The sequence below is a fragment of the Kogia breviceps genome, chromosome 11 (assembly GCF_026419965.1).
Source record: "Kogia breviceps isolate mKogBre1 chromosome 11, mKogBre1 haplotype 1, whole genome shotgun sequence".
NCBI lineage: Eukaryota > Metazoa > Chordata > Mammalia > Artiodactyla > Physeteridae > Kogia > Kogia breviceps.
Genome location: NC_081320.1, coordinates 52,610,358 through 52,633,154, shown reverse-complemented (window position 1 = coordinate 52,633,154; position 22,797 = coordinate 52,610,358). Strand labels below are relative to the sequence as shown.

Here is a 22,797-nt window from a genome sequence, read left to right as displayed (position 1 = left end):
GTCACCATTCTTTGCTGTGTGGCTTTTGTTTTCTTGGGAGTTAATGTTTTGTGTTTGATTTGCTTGATGTTTATACTTTGACTAATTCAAATTCAGTCTCTCCTAGTTGTCTAAATCTCCACTAAATAGATTTGGATTTCTCAGGTGTCCTGTCATTATCGTCTTGAAAAAATATCTCACTGATTCTTCTCACTTCTAATCCACACTGATTGTTCTCCATGACTGATATATAGCTGTCATTCTGACACCTTTCTTCTCTCATCCTGTGATTTCCTTTTGCTTCTCTCTTGAGTTTTCTTCTTTTTTTTTTTTTTTTTTTTTTTTTTGCGGTACACGGGCCACACACACCCGTTGCAGAGCACAGGCTCTGGACGCACAGGGTCAGCTGCCATGGCTCACGGACCTAGCCGTTCCGCAGCATGTGGGATCTCCCCGGACCAGGGCACGAACCCATGTCCCCTGCATCAGCAGGCGAACTCTCAACCACTGTGCCACCAGGGAAGCCCGAGTGTTCTTCTTTCTTGACTTACTTTCATTTTAGTGGCACTCATCCACCAGCTTCCTGAGAAAGAGCACAGATTTTTGAGATCTTGAATGTTTACAAATATCTTTATTTTGGTCTCACACCAAATTGATTGGCTAAGCATAGACTTCTAGGTGGGAAATAATGTTTCTCAGAATTTTGAAGGCCTTGCTTCATTGTCTTCTGGCTTCCATACTCTCTTGAGGAGCATGAGGCCAATTTGATTACTCATCGTTTGTATGTGACCTATTTTGTCTTTTTGGCCCCTTGTGTGATTTTCTTTTCTTCTTTTTTCCCTGGTCTTCATAGTTGTAAATTCATGGTAATACACTTTGTTTTGGTATGTGTCTTTTCAACCAAATGTGCTAAGGCACTCAGGTAGTTCTTTCAATTTGGAAATACCTGTCCTTCAGTTCTTGGAAATTGTATTGAATTCAGTTGTGTTGCCCGCCTTCGTTTTCTGTCCTCTTTCGGGAACTCCTAACATTTGTATGTTGGACCCCCAGGACTGCTGTGGGGTTTTTTTTTTGTTTTTCTTTGTTTTTTTTTTTACTTCTTCCTTCCCACTTGTAACTACATCTTCATATTTTTGTTGTGCTTTTTTGGGGGTTTTCTCATCTTCTAAATGTTCTCTTGTTTTCCATTTCTGCCATCATATTTTTAATTTCTAAGAATACTTTTTTATTCTCTAAATGTTCCTTTTTATTTAAGAACGAACTTACAGCTTCCTGTCCTTATTTCCCAGATATAATATGTTTTATCTCTGCTTCCTTAGACCTGCTGAGTCTGTTACCATTTGTCCATCTGCTTTCCAGATTTCATGGTTTTTACCATTGTCTCCTATTCTCTTTGACTTAGTGGGTTATGCCTTTAAAAACAAAATAAAACTAAAACAAAACAAAATTTTGCTGGTATTTTTGTGGGGTTTCAAGAGGGAGTGAATGTAAATGTGTTGGATCCGCCATCTTTATCTAGAAATTCACTTACAAGGTTTTGATTTTTTTTAATGATTGGCAAAATTAAAATGCTTTCCCTTAATTTGAAAATTATTCTCCCAAAACTTTGCAGTGCTTTTCCAATGTGATATTACCTGCATAGGCCTTTGGAAGTTTTGGTAGAACTTCCCAAACTAATAATTCGAACTTTTTACATTTTTGAGGTGGGAAGGGGGGAGAATGGACTAAAAGGAGAAAAAGTAATATTTCTCTCTCTCTTTCTCTCTCTCTCTCTTTTTTTCATCTTTCCAAAGATTGATCTAGTCTTTGCAAGACTGGCAATACAAACCATATCAGATAATTTAGATCTAAGAGACGACTCTCGACTGAGAAGCCTTGATATAAGGTGTATTCGCAGCCTAAATGGTAAGCTTCTAAAAAGAAATCTCAGATACCTGCTTGAAAACAATTAGACAAATAGAAATCTTTTTGCAAAACTATTAATAGACTTTTTAAGAATTAGACAAACTCAGTTAAAAATGATGTAATTTTCTTTATACAAGTAATCTGATCACATTTAAGCATCTTAAAACACAAATTTACTTGAAATGTTTATGTTTATAGCAGTGCAGTGGTCCTCAAACTTATTGGTCTCAGGACCCTTTTATACTCTAAACATTTTTTGAGGACTACCCCCCCCAAGATCTTCTGTTTAAGTGAGTTATATTTATCAATTTATCATATTAGAAATAAAAACTGAGAAATTTTTAAGGTGTTTAATTATTAGTTCATTTTAAAATAACAATAGTAAACCCATTATAAGTGAATATAAATATATTTTTTGTGTGAGAATGGCTTTTTTATTTTTTTGCATTTTTGCAACTCTTTAATATTTGACTTAATAGAGCACAGCTAGATTCTCACATCTGCTTTTGCAGTCAATCTCTTGTAAAATTTTGTTTTGATTGAAGTATAGGAAGAAAATCTGGCCTCTTAAAGATACATAATTGGAAAAGGAAGGAGTATTTTCATAGCCTTTTCAGATAATTGTGGGTATTCCTTATTACTACACCAAAACTTGACTGATGACAATTTCCTTTTTTTTTTTTTTTTTTTTTAAATGGTCTTCTTTCTGGTGGAAGCCTCTTTATTTATTTATTTTTCTTTTAAAATTTTATTTATTTTAATTTTTGCTGTGTTGGGTCTTCATTGCTGCACGCAGGCTTTTTTCTCTGGTTGAGGCAAGCGGGGGCTACTCTTTGTTGCGGTGCATGGGCTTCTCATCGCGGTGGCTTCTCTTGTTGCAGGGCACGGGCTCTAGGCGCGTGGGCTTCAGTAGTTGTGGCACGCGGGCTCAGTAGTTGTGGCTCACGGGCTTTAGAGCACAGGCTCAGTAGTTGTGGAGCACAGGCTTAGTTGCTCCGCGGCATGTGGGATCTTCTAGGACCAGGGCTCGAACCCGTGTCCCCTGCATTGGCAGGTGGATTCTTAACCACTGCGCCACCAGGGAAGCCCAATTTCCTTTTTCTTTTCAACAGCTTTATTGAGGAGTAATTGCATACCATAAAATCCATCTTTTTTAGGTGTGCGATTCAGTAGTGTTAGTATATTCACAGAGTTGTGCACCACAATCCGATTTTAGAACATTTTCGTCATTCTCAAACGATCCCTCATACCCATTTGTAGTCACTCCTCTTTCTAACCTCCAATCCCAGGCAACCACTAATCTACTTTCTATCTCTGTAGATTTGCCATTTCATACAAATGGGGTCATGTAATATGTGGTCTTTTGTGTCTGGCTTCTTCACATAATGTTTGTGAGGTTTATCCATGTTTCTAGCATATATCAGTAGTTTGTTCCCTTTTTTGCTGAATAAAAGTGATCTTTTTAAAGTGTTAATTAGAATATCAAACCTAAAACTATCAGTTAACTTTTTGTGCTCTGTTGCATTAAAATCTATTGGTCTGTCTTATTCTTTGAATGGATCTTTTACCCATGCATGATTTTGTCCTGTCATGCCTTAGTCATTTAGAAAATACTGGCTCACAAAGTTATTTGGATCGTCTAAATGTTAACACACCTTTCATTATAAAATAATTTTTTAAAAATCACATTCATTAATGTCACCACCAATCTCATTAAAAAAGTCTGAAAAGCTGTCAAGCTCACACTAGCATATACCAGTTGTCCAAAATTCTAATTTTTACTTGAAACTTCAAGTTTTATTATAGGCAACAAATTTTGACATTTGTTTTCCTAGAAGTGAGGGGCTCACTTTGTTCATTTTTTAGGAAATGTCTGCTAAATACCCAAGTATGAATAACTGTAGTTGTCTTGTCAATCATTCTTTCAAGTAAAACTGGTGTTCCTTGAAAAAAACAGATAGTTCAGCTTACCTTGAACATGCTCAGACATCACACACCTTCCTTTCCTGTTTTCTAACTGCAAATTTATGGTGAAGATAATATTGTCTACTATTTCAGTTTGTTGCCATGGCTTTTGATTCACTGCTAAGATACCAGCAGTTTTACCCACCACGGGTTTGGCACCATGAGTGCAAATGTTAACGCAGTGAAACAGGCAAAGAAAGCATTAATGTTATAGAAATAGATTTGACCTAATAGATTCCCAGGAGTCCACTGACTACACTTTGAGAACCACTGGTTTATATTGGGTTGGCCAAAAAGTTCATTCAGGTTTTTTCATAAGCTGTTATGGAAAAACCCAAATGAATTTTTTGGCCAACCCAATATTTTGTTTAACTTAATCACTGCATTTTGCTGTATTTCCAGAGTGCAACAGTAAATCACAGTATTTGTGGATAAGGTTTGCATTAAAGCAATAACAGTTTTATAAGTTGGAGGCACTTGATTAACAGTAAAGCCAAAGGTGGAAAAAAGCTTAAAAGATAATCAGACTCATCTCTTATTTTAATATTGGATTATATAACCCATGTGCTTTTTAATTCTTTATAAGCAAAATGATTTCTCTTATATAAGGGCTACATTTAAAGTACATAATTTAAAGTACATAAAGAAAATTAAACCTCATATTTTAGTATCTTTGATATTTTTAGCATTTGAGAGTCAAAGTTAGAAGGACATTTGAATTAACTGGAATTTGTTGCATAATGAAAAATGAACGCTTTATGTTTTTCAGGGTGTAGAGTTACTGATGAAATTTTGCATTTAGTGCCAAATAAAGAAACTTTCAGACTCACCCTAAGAGCAGTCAAACTATGGGCAAAACGTAAGTATCCCAAGTCTTTTATTTTACGTTTGCATTATAAAATTATAATTTTCAGTTGCTCATGGTAGAAGCACATACGGGAATTCCTGAACCTGTTGATACCTTGGGGGATTGAGGTGCAGTAAGCTTTGGAGAAGCTGTTTGTTTTTCAGGTGTGATGCTTACCAGTGCTCTGATGTGTGATTCTACCTTCTCCCATCGGTGAAAACTAAAAGCCCCTGACTTTACATCTTGGGTTACAGCCAGGGAGTCAGAATGAGATAGAACTTGAAGAGTAAAACCCCTACTCGTATTGGAGCTCTCTGTGGACAGGACCATCTTATCATCTCTGTCTCAGCATTACCAGCAGAGAGGCTGGTGTATAGCAGGTGTTCAGTAAATTTATTAAATGAAGAACCTATTGTGATAGTTTTAACCTTTTGTTTTTACCTTTCAACACTCTTCTAATAAAGCCTTGAACTGTACTAGTTTATATATATAGGATGTGGTTCAGCCCTTAGCTGGCACAGCACATTTTGTATTATTTGTAACTACATTTAAGCTGTGCTGCACTTCTGGCACCAGGTTTTACAGTCTAAAACAGTGCTTTCCAATCAAACCTTCTGTGATGATGGAAGTATTTCATATCTATGCTGTCCAATACAGTAACCATATGGCTGTTGAGCACTTGAAATGTGCACCTGAGGAACTGAACTTAAATTTTATTTAATTTTAATTAAATTTAAAATTAAGTAATATCTGAAAGAAGTGAAAACATAGGTCTTCACAAAAACTTTTACACAGCTGTTCATAGCATTATTAATAATGTCAAAGTGGAAATGACCACAAAATGTGGTATATTCATAATGTGGAATATTATATAGCAGTTAAAAGGAGTGAAATATTGATACATGTTACAACATAGATGAACATTGAAACCATTATGTTAAGTGAAAGAAGCCAGTCTGCATATTGTATAATTCCATTTATGTGAAATGTTCAGAGTAGACATATCTATAGAGGTAGAAAGTGGATTAGTGGTTGCCTAGGTCTGGGAAGACTTGGGGGAAATAAGAGGTGTGTGACTGTTAAAGTTTTCTTTTGGGGGTGATAAAAATGTTCCAGAGTTGATTAAATTGATGATTGCACAACTCTGTGAATAGAATAAAAACCATTGAATTTTATACTTAATCGATGAATCTTATGGTATGTGAATGATAGCTCAATAAAGCTGTTACCAAAAAAATACTACATATAGGCACATGTGACTTGTGGCTACCATATAGGACAGTACACATCTAAAAAGACCTTAAGCAAGTAGAATTTGTCCTTGGGCTCAATTATATTGTGTAGTCAGGGTAAAGTAATCTGCAGTAAAGGGGTATCATGAACAATTTGGTTTTCCTTATAGATTAAATACCATGTTTTGTCAATTATTAGATGCATGTTTTTCACATTTAACATAACTGAAATGATATTTTGTTTTTTTCTCTTGCTTAATGGGACATTAAATCATCTGTATTATATAATAACTGAGGACATCTTAGTTTTGATGAAATATGGTAATGCTTCTTTATAGATTGCTGTAAGAAACAAATCATTCAAAAAAAAGAAACAATCATTCAAGAAAATGAGTAATATCAATAGTGTATTGTACTTTATGGAGAAGTATACAAATTTTTGCACAATACTGAAGTCAGTCCCCAACTTTACAGTTGAATTTTTAAATGCCCAAGAACATGATTAGGGTAGTCCCCCCTTATCTACCATTTTGCTTTCTGCAGTTTCAATTACCTGCAGTCAACTGCAGTCTGAAAATATTAAATGGAAAATTAGAAGTAAACAATTCATAAATTTTAAATTGCATGCTGTTCTGAGTAGTGTGATGAAATCTCTCGCTGCCCTGCCTGGAACAGGGATGGTATTGCAGTACTTGTGTTCAAGTAACCCTTATTTAACTTATTAATGGGCCCAAAGTGCAAGAGTAGTGATGCTGGCAACTTGGATTTGCCAAAGAGAAGCCTGTAAAGTGTTTCCTTTAAGTGAAAAGGTGAAAGTTATCAACTTAAGGAAGGAAGAAAAACATATGTTGAGGTTGCTAAGATCTACATAAGAATGAATCTTCTATCATGAAATGTAAAGGAAGAAAAAGAAATTCGTGCTAGTTTTGCTGTCTCACCTCTGCGAAACTACGAAAGTTATGGCCATGGGACTTACCTGGTGGCGCAGTGGTCCAGAATCCGCCTGCCAATGTAGGGGACATGGGTTCAAGCCCTGATTCAGGAAGATCCCACATGCTGCAGAGCAACTAAGCCCATGTGCCACAACTACTGAGCCTGCGTGCCACAAATACTGAAGCCCGCACGCCAAGAGCCCATGCTCTGCAACAAGAGAAGCCACCGCAGTGAGAAGCGCACACCGCAATAAAGAGTAGCCCCCACTCACTGCAACTAGAGAAAGCCCCAAAGACCCAACACGGCCAAAAATAAATAAATAAATAAAATTTTAAAGCGTTATAACCACAGTTAGTGATAAGTACTCAGTTAAGATGAAAAGGGGGGCTTCCCTGGTGGCGCAGCGGTTGACAGTCCGCCTGCTGATGCAGGGGACGCGAGTTCGTGCCCTGTTCCAGGAGGATCCCACATGCCGCGGGGCGGCTGGGCCTGTGGGCCGTGGCCGCTGAGCCTGTGCATCCAGAGCCTGTACTCCACAACGGGAGGGGCCACAGCAGGGAGAGGCCTGTGTACCGCAAAAAAAAAAAAAAAAAAAAAAAAAGATGGAAAGGGCATTAAATTTGTACAATAAGATATTTTGAGACAAAAAGAGGCCATATTCACATAACTTTTATTGTATATTGTTATAATTCTATTTTTATAATTGTTAATTTCTTACTGTGTCTAATTTATAAATTAAACTTTATCATAAATATCAGTGCCATCCCGTGTTTCAGGCATCCACTGGAGGTCTTGGAACATTTCCTCCACAGATAAGGGGGAACTAGTGTACTGTTGAAAAGTTTTTCTTCCCTACTTGTGGACCCTCCGAATATCTTTCCTCTTCACTTTCATTTCTCTCTCAACCAGATATTAAAAGGTGGGAAATTCCAATGTCATATCAGTAGAGCCCAGTTGGACAGTCAGAACTGAGGCAAGGAACTGAGATGTCTGTATTGGAGGGCAAAGTAGGGGGTAAGATGAGCAGCTTAGGGTTTACTGATAAGAATGTGAGCCTAGGGGCTTCCCTGGTGGCACAGTGGTTGAGAGCCCGCCTGCCGATGCAGGGGACACGGGTTCGTGCCCCGGTCTGGGAAGATCCCACATGCCGCAGAGCGGCTGGGCCCGTGAGCCATGGCCGCTGAGCCTGCGCGTCCAGAGTCTGTGCTCCGCAACGGGAGAGGCCACAACGGTGAGAGGCCCAAAAAAGAATGTGAGCCTAACATAAAGGTTTGTTTGTTGATTTTAATGTTTCTATAAGGGGGAAAAGTTCTAAGCAAGTCTTAGGAGGGAAGTTATACTGTTCCTTACACTTGAATGTCATGGATAGTAGGTCCTAACAATAATTAACTCTATTAATTTTCTAGGACGTGGTATTTATTCCAACATGTTGGGATTCCTTGGTGGTGTCTCCTGGGCAATGCTAGTTGCAAGAACTTGCCAATTATATCCAAATGCAGCAGCTTCTACTTTAGTTCATAAGTTCTTCTTAGTTTTTTCCAAGTGGTAAGTATTCATATGCATATTTTCACTACTTACTAACCTCTGCCTATATGTAAATTTGTTTGCAAATTTAAGAGCTATGCATACACCTTTTCTGTCGTCTTACATTCCTTTGTCTAAGTTAAATTTAAAAACATCAAATTTGAGGCAATGATGGGACCCCAGATGGTGCTTTCTTCTAGGGGGACTGTAAATGTGGGCCCTTAGCTTGTGAGAGTAGTCTTTGCCAATTACTAGCTATATAGAGGTTAAGATCTCCTCATATGTAAACTAAAGATGATAACCCTAGCTGCTGCACACAATTTATTAGGAATATTCTCAGTAAATGTTAGCTCTTGCTGTTATTAAATTATCAGAGTTAAGTCCATGAAGGCAAATGAGAAGGAAGAAAAAATTCAGGTTTAAATTAGTTACAGCTAATGGGCAAAGTAGTATTTGCCCTTTCAGAGAACTGAAAGCTGCTTTAAAATAAGCAGCTTTTTCCTTTGTATACTCCCTTCCTTTGTCAGTTTCTCTTTTTTTCAATACCAAATACCCAAAACATTTGCTATGTGAAAGTTGGAGCAGCATCTAATGATTTTAACATTTCATATAGTTCCTGAAATGAGGTCTTATGTGAGTTTATTTGCTTATTTCATGTTAGGGAATGGCCAAATCCTGTGCTGCTAAAGCAACCGGAAGAAAGCAATTTGAATTTGCCAGTTTGGGATCCTCGGGTATGTGACTTATTACAGCATTTCATTGAAACCTTTCAGGAATAGGATGATTCTGTAAAGTGCAATCTAGTTAAGGATAATTCCTCTTGTTCCTGTTCATCTTCCTTCTGTGTAACTATAGTCCTTTCCCTCCCTCTACTGTGTTTTTTTGGTGCAGATGATTTGTATCTCCAATGCTGATCCAAATGTTATGTCATTAAAAATCACCCATATAAGACTTGATGAGTGGGTATATCAACCAAGATGTTATAATCTGTTGTTAAAAACTGTCTTACAAGTAATTAGTTACTAATAATAAAGTACTGAAGTATATAAAAGATGTACTTTGCAGTACAGTTTAAAGCAGATTCATGGTTCCAAGACAGCATAACTCTCACTCACCTTGCATTTTAATTTGCTTTAAGAGTGAGTACTCATTCCTCTGAGTAACCAAGGGGAAGTCATCTGTTGAATAGATGCAGAAAGAGGATGGAGAACCATTGGACCAGATAATGCTTTTTGCACTTATGATATTGTATTTCCTTGGTTCTAAAAGACCACTGTTTATAAGCTGCACCATCCATTTAGCAGCTTTTGCGGGGAGAAATAAACTTCTGCAGAGTTTTCTTTAACTTTGATTATCAGACACATCTGACTTCAGAAATAAATGAAGTTGGGGAGGGGAAATGTACTTCTTAGAACTGAGGAGATGTAGTATTAAATTTATATTTCATATTCTTCAGACTTTTGGGGAATGAAGTGAGGACAACTGAAATAGGAGAATAGATCAATTATTCTGCTTCTAATTTCACAGGTAAATCCATCAGATAGGTATCATCTCATGCCCATAATCACCCCTGCCTACCCACAACAGAATTCTACGTATAATGTGTCCACATCAACTCGAACAGTAATGGTAGAAGAATTTAAACAAGGTAAACCTGTTAGCCCTATTATTACCCTTTACATGTTCCCACAAGTTTTTGGTTGACAACAGTTTTATTCTCTATTGCAGTTATGCCTATTATTTCTAAAAGTTCTTTCAAATGTGTATTTTTTTAAGAACTTGGTTTTGCAAAATATATGATAATATGAGGCCAAAAATAGAGCCACCCCAGTCTGGTTGATATTGACTTTTATGTTCTAAGGAAGAGCATAATAAATCTACACTTTTTTTTACTCAGGGATTTGGTGGGGTTAGAACTTTGGGGGTAGGGTCACACAGGAGCTGATAATACGATGGTCAGTTTTCAAAATCACTGTCTGTCTGTCTCTTTCTTTAGGTCTCGCAGTCACAGATGAAATTCTTCAGGGGAAATCAGATTGGTCCAAACTCCTTGAGCCACCAAATTTTTTCCAAAAGTATAGGTATTTGAAATTTTGCATTTTGTATGTGTGTGTTTAAGGAAGAAGAATGTTAAACTTACAAAGTTAATACACGATAGGTGACGTCACATATTTTAAATGAGGTAAAGAATAGCAGAAATCGTAGGTGATGAGAAAGTTTCTGTATTCTAGTAGTGTCTAACCCAGTATTTGTGGGGTTTTGGGTTTAGTGAATTGTTTTTAATTACAAGGTCTAGAATTAATTTTGTGAAAATCAGAGCATGTTTTAATTTTCATAAATGTGTGCCTGTATTAGCTGTTTTGTTCATTGGGAGGGAGAAAGAAAAAGTAATAATGGAAAGTTAGACCCTAACAATATTTCTCTGGCTTTTTTTTCCCCCTGATTATTGCTGAAAATTCTTCACAGACATTATATAGTATTGACTGCCAGTGCATCAACAGAAGAAAATCATCTAGAGTGGTAAGACATTTAAAGTTCTCTACCTGGGCTTCCCTAGTGGCACAGTGGTTGAGAGTCTACCTGCCAATTCAGGGGATACAGGTTTGTGCCCCGGTCTGGAAAGATCCCACATGCCGCGGAGCGGCTGGGCCCGTGAGCCATGGCCGCTGAGCCTGCGCGTCCCAAGCCTGTGCTCTGCAACAGGAGAGCCCACAACAGTGAGAGGCCCGCGTACTGCAAAAAAAAAAAGTTCTCTACCTACTGTGTGATGATAACATATTTATATGGTGCTTTATCATTTCTAAAACACTCTTTATTTTCAAAATTATTAAATCTTATTGATGACTGTTGTACTTGACCATGAAGCATCAGTGTTTAAGAAATGCCATCAAATTAATGTTTCAGAATTGGAAGTGACATGAGATAAGAATATATGTACAGATTTTTGCCTTTTGTCACTTCTTAGAGTCAGATTTAAGCAAAATTGTGAGGCAGTTTGAATGATTCTGATACCTAGCCTATTACCATATATATATATACACACATACACCCACATATACACACACACCTAGACTATATATACACATATATGTATTTTGAAGTATAGTTGATTTACAGTATTATATTAATTTCAGGTGTACAGCATAATGATTCATTATTTTTGCAGATTATATCCCATTAAAAGTTATTACAAGATAATGGCTTTAATTCGCTGTGCTGTACAACATATCCTTGTTGCTTAACTATTTTATACATAGTTAAATCTGTTAATCCCATACTCCAAATTCGTCCCTCCTCTTTTCCCTCTCCCCTTTGGTAATAACCACTTGTTTGTTTTCTGTATCTATGGGTTTGTTTCTGTTTTGCATATACATTCATTTGTATTATTTTTCATATTCCACATATAAGTGATATAATATAATACAGTATTTGTCTTTCTCTGTCTGACTTATTTCACTAAGCATAGTATTCTCCAGGTCTGTCCACATTGCTGCAAATGTCAGAATTTCATTCTTTTTACGGCTAAGTAGTATTCCATTTTGCACATACACCACAACTTTATCCATTCACCTGTTGATGGGCACTTCAGTTGCTTCCATGTCTTGGCTATTATAAACAGTGCTGCTATGAACATTGGGGTGAGCATATCTTTTTGAATTAGTGTTTTCATTTTTTCCAGATATATACCCAGGGGTGGAATTACTGGATCATATGGTAGTTCTGTTTTTAGTTTTTTAAGGACCCTCCATACTGTTTTCCATAGTGGCTGTGCCCATTTACATTCCCCCCAACAGTGCACAAGGGTTCCCTTTTTTTCCACATCTTCCCCAACATTTATTATTTGTATACTTTTTGATGACAGCCATTCTGATAGGTATGAGGTGACATCTCATTGTTTTGATTTGCATTTACCTGATGATTAGTGACTTTAAGCATCTTTTCATATGCCTGTTAGCCATCTGTATGTCTTCTTTTGAAAAATGTCTGTTCAGGTCTTCTGCCCATTTTTTGATTGGTTTGTTTGGTTTTTTTTGATATTGAGTTGTATGAGCCCATATATTCTTTTAATTTAGGAGATGGTGGCATGAAAGGTTTCAGAATCTTAATCTTCTGTCAACAGATAGGAGGTATTTTTGGTCAAGGACTAGTACGTTCTTTCTAGCGCATCTGAACTGATTCCTTCTGCCTCCAGTGTATTGACTTCACTAGCTCCATCAGGCAGAAACTGTTAGACCACCAAAGATGGTTGTGCTTTCCTCAAGTCTGATTTTTGGGAAAGGAAAACATGTTACTGTCCTGTTTTTGCTTCAAGGGTTTAATGCTTATTTCATTGACAGTTAAAGAGACCTTGGGAATTCCCTGGTGATCCAGTGGTTAGGACTTCACACTTTCACTGCCGAGGGCACACGTTCAAATCCCTGGTCGGCCAAATGAATGAATGAATGAATGAATGAATGAAAAAACAAACAAGAAAAAAAAATTAAGAGAGACCCTGAAAAGAATCCTTTCACTAAAACATTATTTTATTTGTCTAGATTAGGGGTCAGAAAACTATGGTATAGTGCAAATCCAGTCTGCTACTTATTTTTATAAATAAAGTTTTATTGGAACACAGTCTCACTCATTCATTTATATATTGTCTATGGCTGCTTTCCTGCTGCATGGCAGAGTTGAATAGTTGTGACAAATGTATGGCCCACAAAGCGTAAGATATTTACTCTGGTCCTTTACTGAAAAAGTTTGCCAACATCTAATTTAGATAACAGAGGAGTAACTCAGTGTTTTGTATATCTGCTGTTGAAGAACACATAATGTGTAAGCTTTTTTAAGTGTTTGAAAATGTGAAAATGTTCTTGTAATTATTCTTTGTAATTCATAAAATCATTAATAAGTTAATAAAATAAGTGACAGTAGTCACATTTAAGTGAGGTAGGAAGTAAAGTTGCAGGTATCTGATTTTTTTTTAATAAGTTTATTTTATTTTTTATTTATTTTTGGCTGCTTTGGGTCTTCATTGCTGGGCACAGGCTTTCTCTAGTTGCGGCGAATGGGGACTACTCTTCATTGCAGTACGCAGGCTTCTCATTGTGCAGGGCTTCTTTTGTTGCAGAGTACAGGCTCTAGGCGCACTTGCTTCAGTAGTTGCAGCACACGGGCTCAGTAGTTGTGGCTCGCAGGTTCTGGAGCACAGGCTCAGTAGTTGTGGTATGCGGGCTTAGTTGCTCCATGGCATGTGGGATCTTCCCGGACCAGGGATCGAACCACTGTCCCCTGCATTGGCAGGCAGGTTCTTAACCACTGTGCCACCAGGGAAGTCCCTGATGAAACTTTCTATATTTTAGTAGTATCTGATCTGATTTTAGTGAATTCTTTTTAAAATTTAAAATTTTTAAAATTAAATATCTAGTATCAATTTTGTAAAGATTAGAGCATGTTTATTTCATGAATTAAGTGCTAGTTATTAGCTTTTTTTGTTAACATTATTTAAATATATGTTAGCCTTAGGGTTTAGGCATAAGATTTGAAAGTAGAAAAATATTTAGAACCAGGTTAACGAACAGTTTTTGTTCATGCTCCAATCATGACTATTTTATGGTCTTAAAAGGGTATTTTAGATCAGGAATGCATTAAATAAATCAGTTCTTCTTGAAAAAGAAAGGGGAGAAAACAGAAATTCACTAAGTAATATCTCATTTACTTGAATGGTATTTTAAACAGAGTCCCTAAAATATTGGACTGAATTTTTTTTAATGAACCCTGTAAAGCATCATAGCTAATATGTTGTTTGGTTTACTTGGATGTAGTTTCCACATTTAATATGGAAAAATCTTGTCATTTTATTTTAGGGTTGGATTAGTAGAATCTAAAATACGTGTACTTGTTGGAAATTTGGAACGGAATGAATTTATTACTCTTGCCCATGTAAATCCCCAATCATTCCCAGGAAATAAGGAACATCATAAAGAGTAAGTTAATTATTTTTTAATATCATTTTTTAAAAAATAATGGTATCTGAAATATGCATGGTTTAAGATCAGTTGTGAGATGCTATTTAACAGGCATTGATGGAGGATAATACATTGTGTACTTGAGCACGAGTTGTCATGCATTAAAACTAAGTACATGCTATGTTGGTAGCTCACAGACCCCAACAAAAAACTCCATCACAATATTTGGCATCTTTAAATATATATTTAGTAAGTCATTTTCAAAGCATTTAATCCTCTTTTATAATAACACAGGATAACTTAACAGTATTCTTGGTGTCAGTTTTAAGAATTTGGCCAAACCATTGACATTTGTATTTATGCTTCCATAGACCAAGTTTTAGTTACCAAATAGCATCTGTAAAATTGTAAAAATTAATGGAAATTCTTAAATTTTATTTTATAGCAACAATTACGTATCAATGTGGTTCCTTGGAATAATTTTTCGGAGAGTAGAAAATGCAGAAAGTGTTAATATAGACTTGACATATGATATACAGTCATTTACTGATACAGGTAAGACTTTGTCATCATGGAGCTGTGGTGCTCAACCTTGGCAGTAACGCAGTATCACCTGCCTAGGATCTGGCTGGCTATATTTTTTAAAGTTCCACAATTGGTTAAATGAAGATGGAACATCTATATCATGAAAGTAAATTCTGCTATTAAAAAAGTAAAGGCATGATGAAGCGACTTCCAAGACCTGTTGGTGGGTGGGGGGTTGCAGACCAGTGTAAAGAAAGAATATATGTTTGTTTGCTTAAACATACATAGACTATCTCTGGAAGGATATATAGTTTTTTTAAAAAAAGAAACTGGCAGAACTGGTTGCTTTTAGGTCAAGGAACCAGGTGTGTCTAGTGGACAGGAGTGAGGCAACTTCACTGTATACACTTGAACCCTTTTGAGTTTTTGTCGTTGTTGTTTTAAATACTTATTTAATTTATTTGGCTGCACCAGATCTTAGTTGCAACACGTGGGATCTTTGTTGCTGCGTGCAGGATCTTTAGTTGCGGCATGCGGGATCTTAGTTGCAGCATGCATGTGGGATCTAGTTCCCTGACCAGGGATTGAACCCAGGCCCCCTGCATTGGGAGTGTGGAGTCTTAACCGCTCAACCACCAGGGAAATCCCCCCTTTGAGTTTTGTACCATGTAAATGTATTAATTGTTTTAAAACAAAAAGAAGACTAAAGAAGCTCTATAGGTGATTCTTAGTGTGCACAGCCAGTGTTTGTAATCACAGTCATAAAGACGACTTGCTTTTTACTTTTTTTACATGAAATAAATATCATTCAGTACAGGCTTGCTGAATATGTTTCAGAATCAGTGAAAAGTGTCTTTCACATCTAGCTCCCTAAGGATATCTCCCTGGTTTTTTGGGGTTTTTTTTTGTGGTACACGGGCCTCTCACTGTTGTGGCCTCTTCCGTTGCGGAGCACAGGCTCCAGACGCGCAGGCTCAGCGGCCATGGCTCATGGGCCCCGCCACTCTGCAGCGTGTGGGATCCTCCCGGACCGGGGCATGAACCTGCGTCCCCTGCATCGGCAGGCGGACTCTCAACCACTGCGCCACCAGGGAAGCCCCTCCCTGGAATATCTTAATATATCTGTTATAAATTTGGAGTTGTCTTATAGTGTACATTCATACTATTAATATTCTTAGTTAGCTCATCTGAGTTTTCTAAATTCTTTTGAATTAGCGCTCATATTTATCATGAAAATCCAGGTTCCTATGCATCACCTAGAACTACTGAATCACATGCTCTGGGAGTGGAGCCAGGAGTCTGCACACTGAACAAGCACTCCTGGTGATTCTTTTATAAGCAATCTGGAATGAAAACATAGATATAAATTTTTCCATTCTAATTTGGACCCACTTTTCCAAAAGGAGGGGGTTGAGAAGCTCTGTTTATTAAAGATTTATAAAATGTTCTTCTCCAGATAGAGATACTGAGGCCCCAAGAGATTAAATAATTTACATTTCACAGTAGTTACTGTGCAAAAGAAACCTCCCATCCCTGTCTTGAGTAAGCTTATAATCTAATTTGGTATTCATAATTAACATATTAAATAATTTACATGGTAGTTATTAATAAAACTGATTTTCTTATAAGGAGTGAAAAGCACTAGACTGGGGACCTAGGGCTACGTGTATTCCAATTTTGGCAAGGCATTCAAGGCTGTTGAGCCTCATTTTCCCACCTGTATAATAAGGTTGTACTTTTAGATGGTTTCTCATGTCTAACATTCTGTGTTTGGTATAGTAAAAGAAGCTTCATTGGGCTTCCCTGGTGGCGCAGTGGTTGAGAGTCCGCCTACTGATGCAGGGGACACGGGTTCGTGCCCCGGTCCGGGAAGATCCCACATGCCGTGGAGCGGCTAGCCCCATGAGCCACGGCTGCTGAGCCTACGCGTCCGGAGCCTGTGCTCCGCAACAGGAGAGGCCACAACAGTGAGAGGCCCGCGTACTGGGGTGGGGTGGGGGGGAGCTTCATGGAGGAGGAGAGCTTGAATTGCATCTTGGATATTTGGTATTAGGATTAGCTCAGACTTGGGCAAATAATTATGAGAAGACATTGCCTTTGGGGAAAACAGCAGAAAACAAGATTTGGAAAAAGCCTTTTTTCCATACATTTATTTTGTTAGATTTGATTATGGGGAAGTCTTAGAAGTTGGACATAAGAAAACTAGTCAGTACTTGAATAGGATTGTGACATTCTGAAAATGTTTTGGAAGTATTTGTTCTGTAAGAGGAATGTGTGTTTGTGTAGTGATGTGGAGATATTAAAGGTATGTATTTCAGAAAAAGAAAATAGAGCCCTTGGTTCAGAAGGAAGTTCCCCATTTTAACATACTGATTCTGTTACAGTGTACAGACAGGCAAACAATATAAACATGCTAAAGGAGGGAATGAAAATTGAAGCAACTCATGTTAAAAAAAAACAACTTCATCACTACCTTCCCTCAGAGATTCTTCAGAAGAAGAAAAAGGTGAGTTTGTACTCGTAACTCTCCAATCTGAGTGGAACTCAGAGGAATGATCCTGGGACCAAATTTGCATTTTTACAACGCCCAAACCTTTTGAGAAGAAAGAGGGAAAGTACAGACAATTCAGTCTAGGACTAAAATCTTACCCTCATTAATCACAAAAGATAATTTGTTTTATATGTACTTTAGAATTGAAACCAGTCATTTTTCTCATTTACTTTTTGAAATCCTAAAAGCTTTTCCCTCTTTCAGCAAAGTCTTTCTGATGTCAGTCGAAGTTCAAGTGGACCTCAATCCAAAAGATCATCTCTGGATAGCAATTGTTTGGATAGCTCCAGAGACACTGATAATGGAACACCTTTTAATTCCCCAGTGTCTACAAACAAGCCTTCCAAGCCTGATATTCCTCCTTCAGCAGAGACAGAAAGGTCTGTATTTCAAAATTTCCTCTCAGTCTTCAGTTTATTTGAGGATAATGTAAACTTTTCTATACCTTTGCTAAATACATTTTTTTTAAACTGTAAAAAGATTTTATTTTGCCAGTTAGTAGTCAGTTTCTCATTTAGAATTATTTGACAATTTGTGGTAATCCTCTGGGGCATGGTATAGGTTTATGAGTATGTGGGAGTAGATAAGTACACAGAAATGTGCAGGTTTTCCTTTAGTTTTTTCTGTTAATTCTCTTCCTGGGTCCTCTTCCTTTCCCTACCCTTTTCTTTTCCTTCAGAGAAATGTTAAAGTTAGGAGTACTTGAAAGAAGTTATCTTAAATGTTAAAATAAGAGTGTTTTAAATACATACTATTTAAATCATTTAATGATGATATTTTAACACTTTTAACAGGAATAATGCTGAGCCTGCTGCTGTAGTTGTGGAAAAGCCACTGACTGTCCCGCCAGCTCAAGGGCTGTCTATTCCCGTCATTGGTGCAAGTAGGTATCTACGCTTTTTTTTAGTAATGATACTACTACATTTGTATTTAATTACTGAAATCTTTTCTTTTTTCCTTTTCAGAAGTTGACTCTGCAGTAAAAGCTGTATCACCTCCAGCTGTGTGTACCATTCCTACTGTAGTAGGACGAAATGTCATTCCTAGAATCACAACACCCCACAACCCTGCCCAGGGGCAGCCACATCTAAATGGAATGTCAAATATAACTAAGAATGTTACCCCCAAAAGATCCCACTCCCCATCCATAGATGGGTCTTCTAAGAGGTTGAAAGACATAGAAAAGGTAAAATTACAACTTCAGTGATTTAGTAGTTGATTTTCTTCAAAGTAAACTTAAAATAGTGCTGAAGAAACTCAAATTCTTCATTGTTATCTTAGTGTTCCATTAGGATTTTGACTGTTTAAAAAGAGTATTTACCTAAACCCTAATAGGATAATACTAATTGTTCATCTTAAATTCAAATTACTGGGCTTCCCCGGTGGTGCAGTGGTTAAGAATCCACCTACCAGTGCAGGGGACACGGGTTTGAGCCCTGGTCCAGGAAGATCCCACATGCTGCGGAGCATCTAAACCCGTGGGCCACAACTACTGAGCCTGCACTCTAGAGTCTGTGAGCCACAACTGCTGAGCCCGTGTGCCACAACTACTGAAGCCTATGCACCTAGAGCCCATGCTGTGCAACAAGAGGAGCCACAGCAATAAGCCTGCCCACCACAAAGAGTAGCCCCCACTCGCCGCAAGTAGAGAAAAGCCCGCGTGCAGCAACGAAGATCCAATGCAGCCAAAAATAAAAATTTAATTAATTTTTTAAAAATTCAAATTACTAATGTGTCTAAAAATTTGAATGATTGATCTTTGTTTCTCCTTGACTTACATAAAGGCATTATTGGTAACTAAATAATCATATTTATTGTGTTATAATGTTGATCTCCTCTGCTTCCAGTAGGTGGTGGTAAAACTTTTATTCATTATCATCTGGATAGATTAAACAAAAAGATAAAACTTTAGAAATTAAGGATGGCAATTGAATTCAGTCTAAATTCTCTTCCCTCATCAAACCATGTTCGTAATAGGTTTTTTTGTTGTTGTTTTTGGTTTTTTTATTATTTTTTGGCTGTGTTGGGTCTTCGTTTCTGCACGAGGGCTTTCTCTAGTTGTGGCGAGCAGGGGCCACTCTTCATCGCGGTGCGTGGGCCTCTCACTGTCGCGGCCTCTCTTGCTGTGGAGCACAGGCTCAGTAGTTGTGGCTCACGGGGTCAGTTGCTCCACGGCATGTGGGATCTTCCCAGACCAGGGCTCGAACCCATGTCCCCTGCATTGGCAGGCAGATTCTTAACCACTGCGCCACCAGGGAAGCCCCTGTAATAGTTTTGATGTTAGCCTGATCACTAATTAGTTTCTCAGTTTATATAGATTTATGTGGTTTTTATAGGTAATAATAGCAACTCATTTTAATGTTTATATTTTAGTTTATTCGACTTGAATCAACGTTTAAGGAATCACGTGCTGCTGAAGACAGAAAAAGAAAATCAGTGGTAAGTATATCAATAGTGTGCTTCAAAATATTTACTTTTAAAGAGCCATGTATCAGGAAAAGTACTATATTCAAAAGTAGATCAGATTATATCTGTCAACTCCTGGTTATGTTTTATTTCATGTAGAAAAAAGCATTTGCGTATAGGAAAGAAAATTTTCACTTGTGTGTAATTTGTTTTTAGGATGCCATTGGAGGAGAATGTATGCCTATTCCAACTATTGATACATCACGCAAAAAGGTAATAGATAGTCTTATTTGTAATAAAATACACAGGTAAAAATTCATAGGTAATCTGCAGGTACAAAAAGCTTACTAAGAAGAGCCTAGCACGAGGTGAGGAAAAGAGTAGTAAGATTTTGTCCCTGTCCTCAAAGACCAGCAGTATAGTTGGAAGTTGGGTTGGAAATAGCAAACAAAGTGTATGATCCTAAATGTATGTACCTCAAAAGTCTAGAAAAGAGGGAGTCATTTAAGACTTCATGATTTATGTAGGTTTGTTCAACCTTTTTTATTTATTTTTAAAGAAGCAGTTTAGTACTCAGCACAATAATTTCTTATCAACACTTGATAGTCTTTTGTTGTACACCACTGCTTACTGACAAAATTTAGGTTTGATAGTTGGGGACCATAGTTACTAATATTTTGGAGGAACCAAATATACTGGTATACAGAGTAAGTACCTTTAAAACATGAGCTAAAGAGCCCCTAAATCTCAATTTAAAAATTTATTTTCAAAGGATTACCATTTAAGCTAATAATATTATAGGTGCTCAAAAAAATCGGCCTTGTGTAAATCAAAAAAAGCCCTTCTTTGAGAGGTTACAGTAAACAAAATTGCTTATTTTTCACCCCCCATTAAATAATAAAGTGTTTTCTCATCACAGTCAACTGTCACCCTGCCAGGTTCCCCAGGATGTATTGGCAATTCTAAAGCAAAATAGAAAATGTCCTCATACTTTCTATTAGTAGTAGAATTTGTAAAAATTCTTTTAACATAAGAGTGGGTTACAAAAAGTAGAGGTGTATAATTATATTATGTATGGTATTGGGGAAAAAATTTGAGATGGATATATTAAAGTATGAAAGTGTGAAATAACATGTCTGTGTTTTGCTTTAAAAGATTTCAAGTATAAAGGGTAAGGGCCATAAACCAAACAAATGTGGCAAAATTTTAATAATGAGTGAGTCTTCATTGTGGCATTTAAGTCTTCATTGTCCTTTGTATTCTCTACTTCTATGCACGTCTGAAATTTTTCATGTCATTTTTTTTTTAATGGATGTGCGTATAATATAATTTGTTTAGCCAAGGTAACATGCGAGGAGAATTAATTCTTGCAGTCATCACTTGACAAGAAGCTGATATGCTGTTTCTGTCAGACAACTATCTGTCTGTATTTTAGGCTTCTGTCATTGTTTCTCGGTCTTAGACTTTGCCTTCATTATATAATAATCTTTAGTGTCTTCAAAAGCCCTCATATAGATGTCCCTGAATTTTACCCTCACTGAAGTTACCTACCCTGACTGCAAAGTTGGTCTTCCTAAAAACTTAATTATCTCACAAGTTGGGTTATTCTTCTTCATTAATGTATTACAGAAGCTAATTGAAGGATATAACTGGATATCAAGTTTTCCTCTGTATCACACACTCAGTTTTTCACCTTGCACCCCAAGAATTTCCTGTTTAGTGACCATGCTTTTCAGCTATTTCTCTTCAGCATTGCCTGAGTCTGAGGAGGACTTTGTTCTTTATGCATTTCTCAGTCTAGAAGTGGCAGTTGATTAAAGAAAGTCCTCTTTCCTATTTATACAGTCCTCCCACTTCTACCCTTTCCCTATCCCTCTGCTTATCACCTGTTAAAAAAATAATAAGTCCCCCAAACAAGGGGACTTCAACACAGGGAAAAAATATTCAACACATACTTGAGTGTTTAGGAACTTAAAGCATTTGGAAAAAATACTCAAGAGTTTTGTGACTGATTTACTCATTGGACCTTTATAATGTGTATTTGTTTTTCCTACTTTGTATTTCTTTCTAACAGAGACTGCCCAGTAAAGAACTACCAGATTCATCATCTCCAGTTCCAGCAAATAACATCCGTGTCATCAAAAATTCCATTCGACTGACCCTAAATCGGTAAAAGCAGTGCCTCCTTACTTAAGTGAATATGCAATCATTTAGTGGCATAGATGCAGCCACTCTTTTTAAGATAGAGGTGGCTGTCATACATAAAATAGGGTGAAAGTTACAGTCATCGGCCTAACAACCTTGAAGTGGTTTTTTGAACTCTCACACTTTGACCTGCAGATGCTGTAGCATTCTCTCATTGATTGCTACATACAGTTCTCTGAGGATCACCTGCTATCAAATTATCATCTACAATATTATGGCTTTGCGTTGGAGGTTTTACTGCCTTAACTTTCGATGCTTGTTTCTCTGTTGTGGGAACCAGTTCTTGGCTCTCTGGACACTGATAAAACAAGTCCTGAACACCGCCCCCCTCTTTTTTTTAAGTCTTATGTTGTAATCATTGTATAGAACTAAAAAAGTTGAAAACAAACAAAAAAACCCACAAAAACAAAAAAATGTAATTTTCCAAATGTTAACACATTTACTTTAGCATTGAAGCCACTTTGTGAAACCTGAGATAAATGAATGTGAGGTATCTTCTCTGCTTTCCTCATTTGTGTAGATGTACTTATTGTCTGTTCTGTTGATTTAAATTATTTTTTCTCAGATTGGCACATGGAATATTTAAATTTTTATTGTGCCTTTCTATCCAAATGTTGCATAGTTACCAGGGAGGATTAGTCCAGTGATTACATAAGAGTTGGGCACCATAAATTCTCTATATTTTGCCTCCTATGGAGGCCTTTGAAATGCATCTTTATTAAGAATCAAAATATGACCAGGATACTGAAAGTCAGTATACGAACGGTGAAATTGTTA

The 22,797-nt window shown here is 37.0% G+C and overlaps 1 protein-coding gene across 3 annotated transcripts in view; it reads left to right on the top strand.

Annotated features, from left to right (window-relative positions):
* Positions 1 to 22,474, top strand: part of PAPOLG (poly(A) polymerase gamma) — a 419,007-nt gene extending 396,533 nt beyond the window's left edge. For all 3 annotated transcript variants that reach the window (XM_067007562.1, XM_059079254.2, XM_059079255.2), the window contains exons 7-23: positions 1,773 to 1,884; positions 4,619 to 4,708; positions 8,268 to 8,406; positions 9,047 to 9,119; positions 9,913 to 10,033; positions 10,382 to 10,466; positions 10,852 to 10,905; positions 14,232 to 14,351; positions 14,779 to 14,888; positions 17,243 to 17,364; positions 17,614 to 17,789; positions 18,204 to 18,292; positions 18,375 to 18,595; positions 19,783 to 19,848; positions 20,032 to 20,088; positions 21,890 to 21,984; positions 22,156 to 22,474. In XM_067007562.1, coding sequence (XP_066863663.1) covers positions 1,773 to 1,884; positions 4,619 to 4,708; positions 8,268 to 8,406; positions 9,047 to 9,119; positions 9,913 to 10,033; positions 10,382 to 10,466; positions 10,852 to 10,905; positions 14,232 to 14,351; positions 14,779 to 14,888; positions 17,243 to 17,364; positions 17,614 to 17,789; positions 18,204 to 18,292; positions 18,375 to 18,595; positions 19,783 to 19,848; positions 20,032 to 20,088; positions 21,890 to 21,984; positions 22,156 to 22,375 — 1,950 coding nt within the window. In that variant the 3' untranslated portion in view covers positions 22,376 to 22,474. The remainder of the gene's footprint in view (positions 1 to 1,772; positions 1,885 to 4,618; positions 4,709 to 8,267; positions 8,407 to 9,046; positions 9,120 to 9,912; positions 10,034 to 10,381; positions 10,467 to 10,851; positions 10,906 to 14,231; positions 14,352 to 14,778; positions 14,889 to 17,242; positions 17,365 to 17,613; positions 17,790 to 18,203; positions 18,293 to 18,374; positions 18,596 to 19,782; positions 19,849 to 20,031; positions 20,089 to 21,889; positions 21,985 to 22,155) is intronic.
* The last annotated feature ends 323 nt before the right edge of the window (positions 22,475 to 22,797 follow it).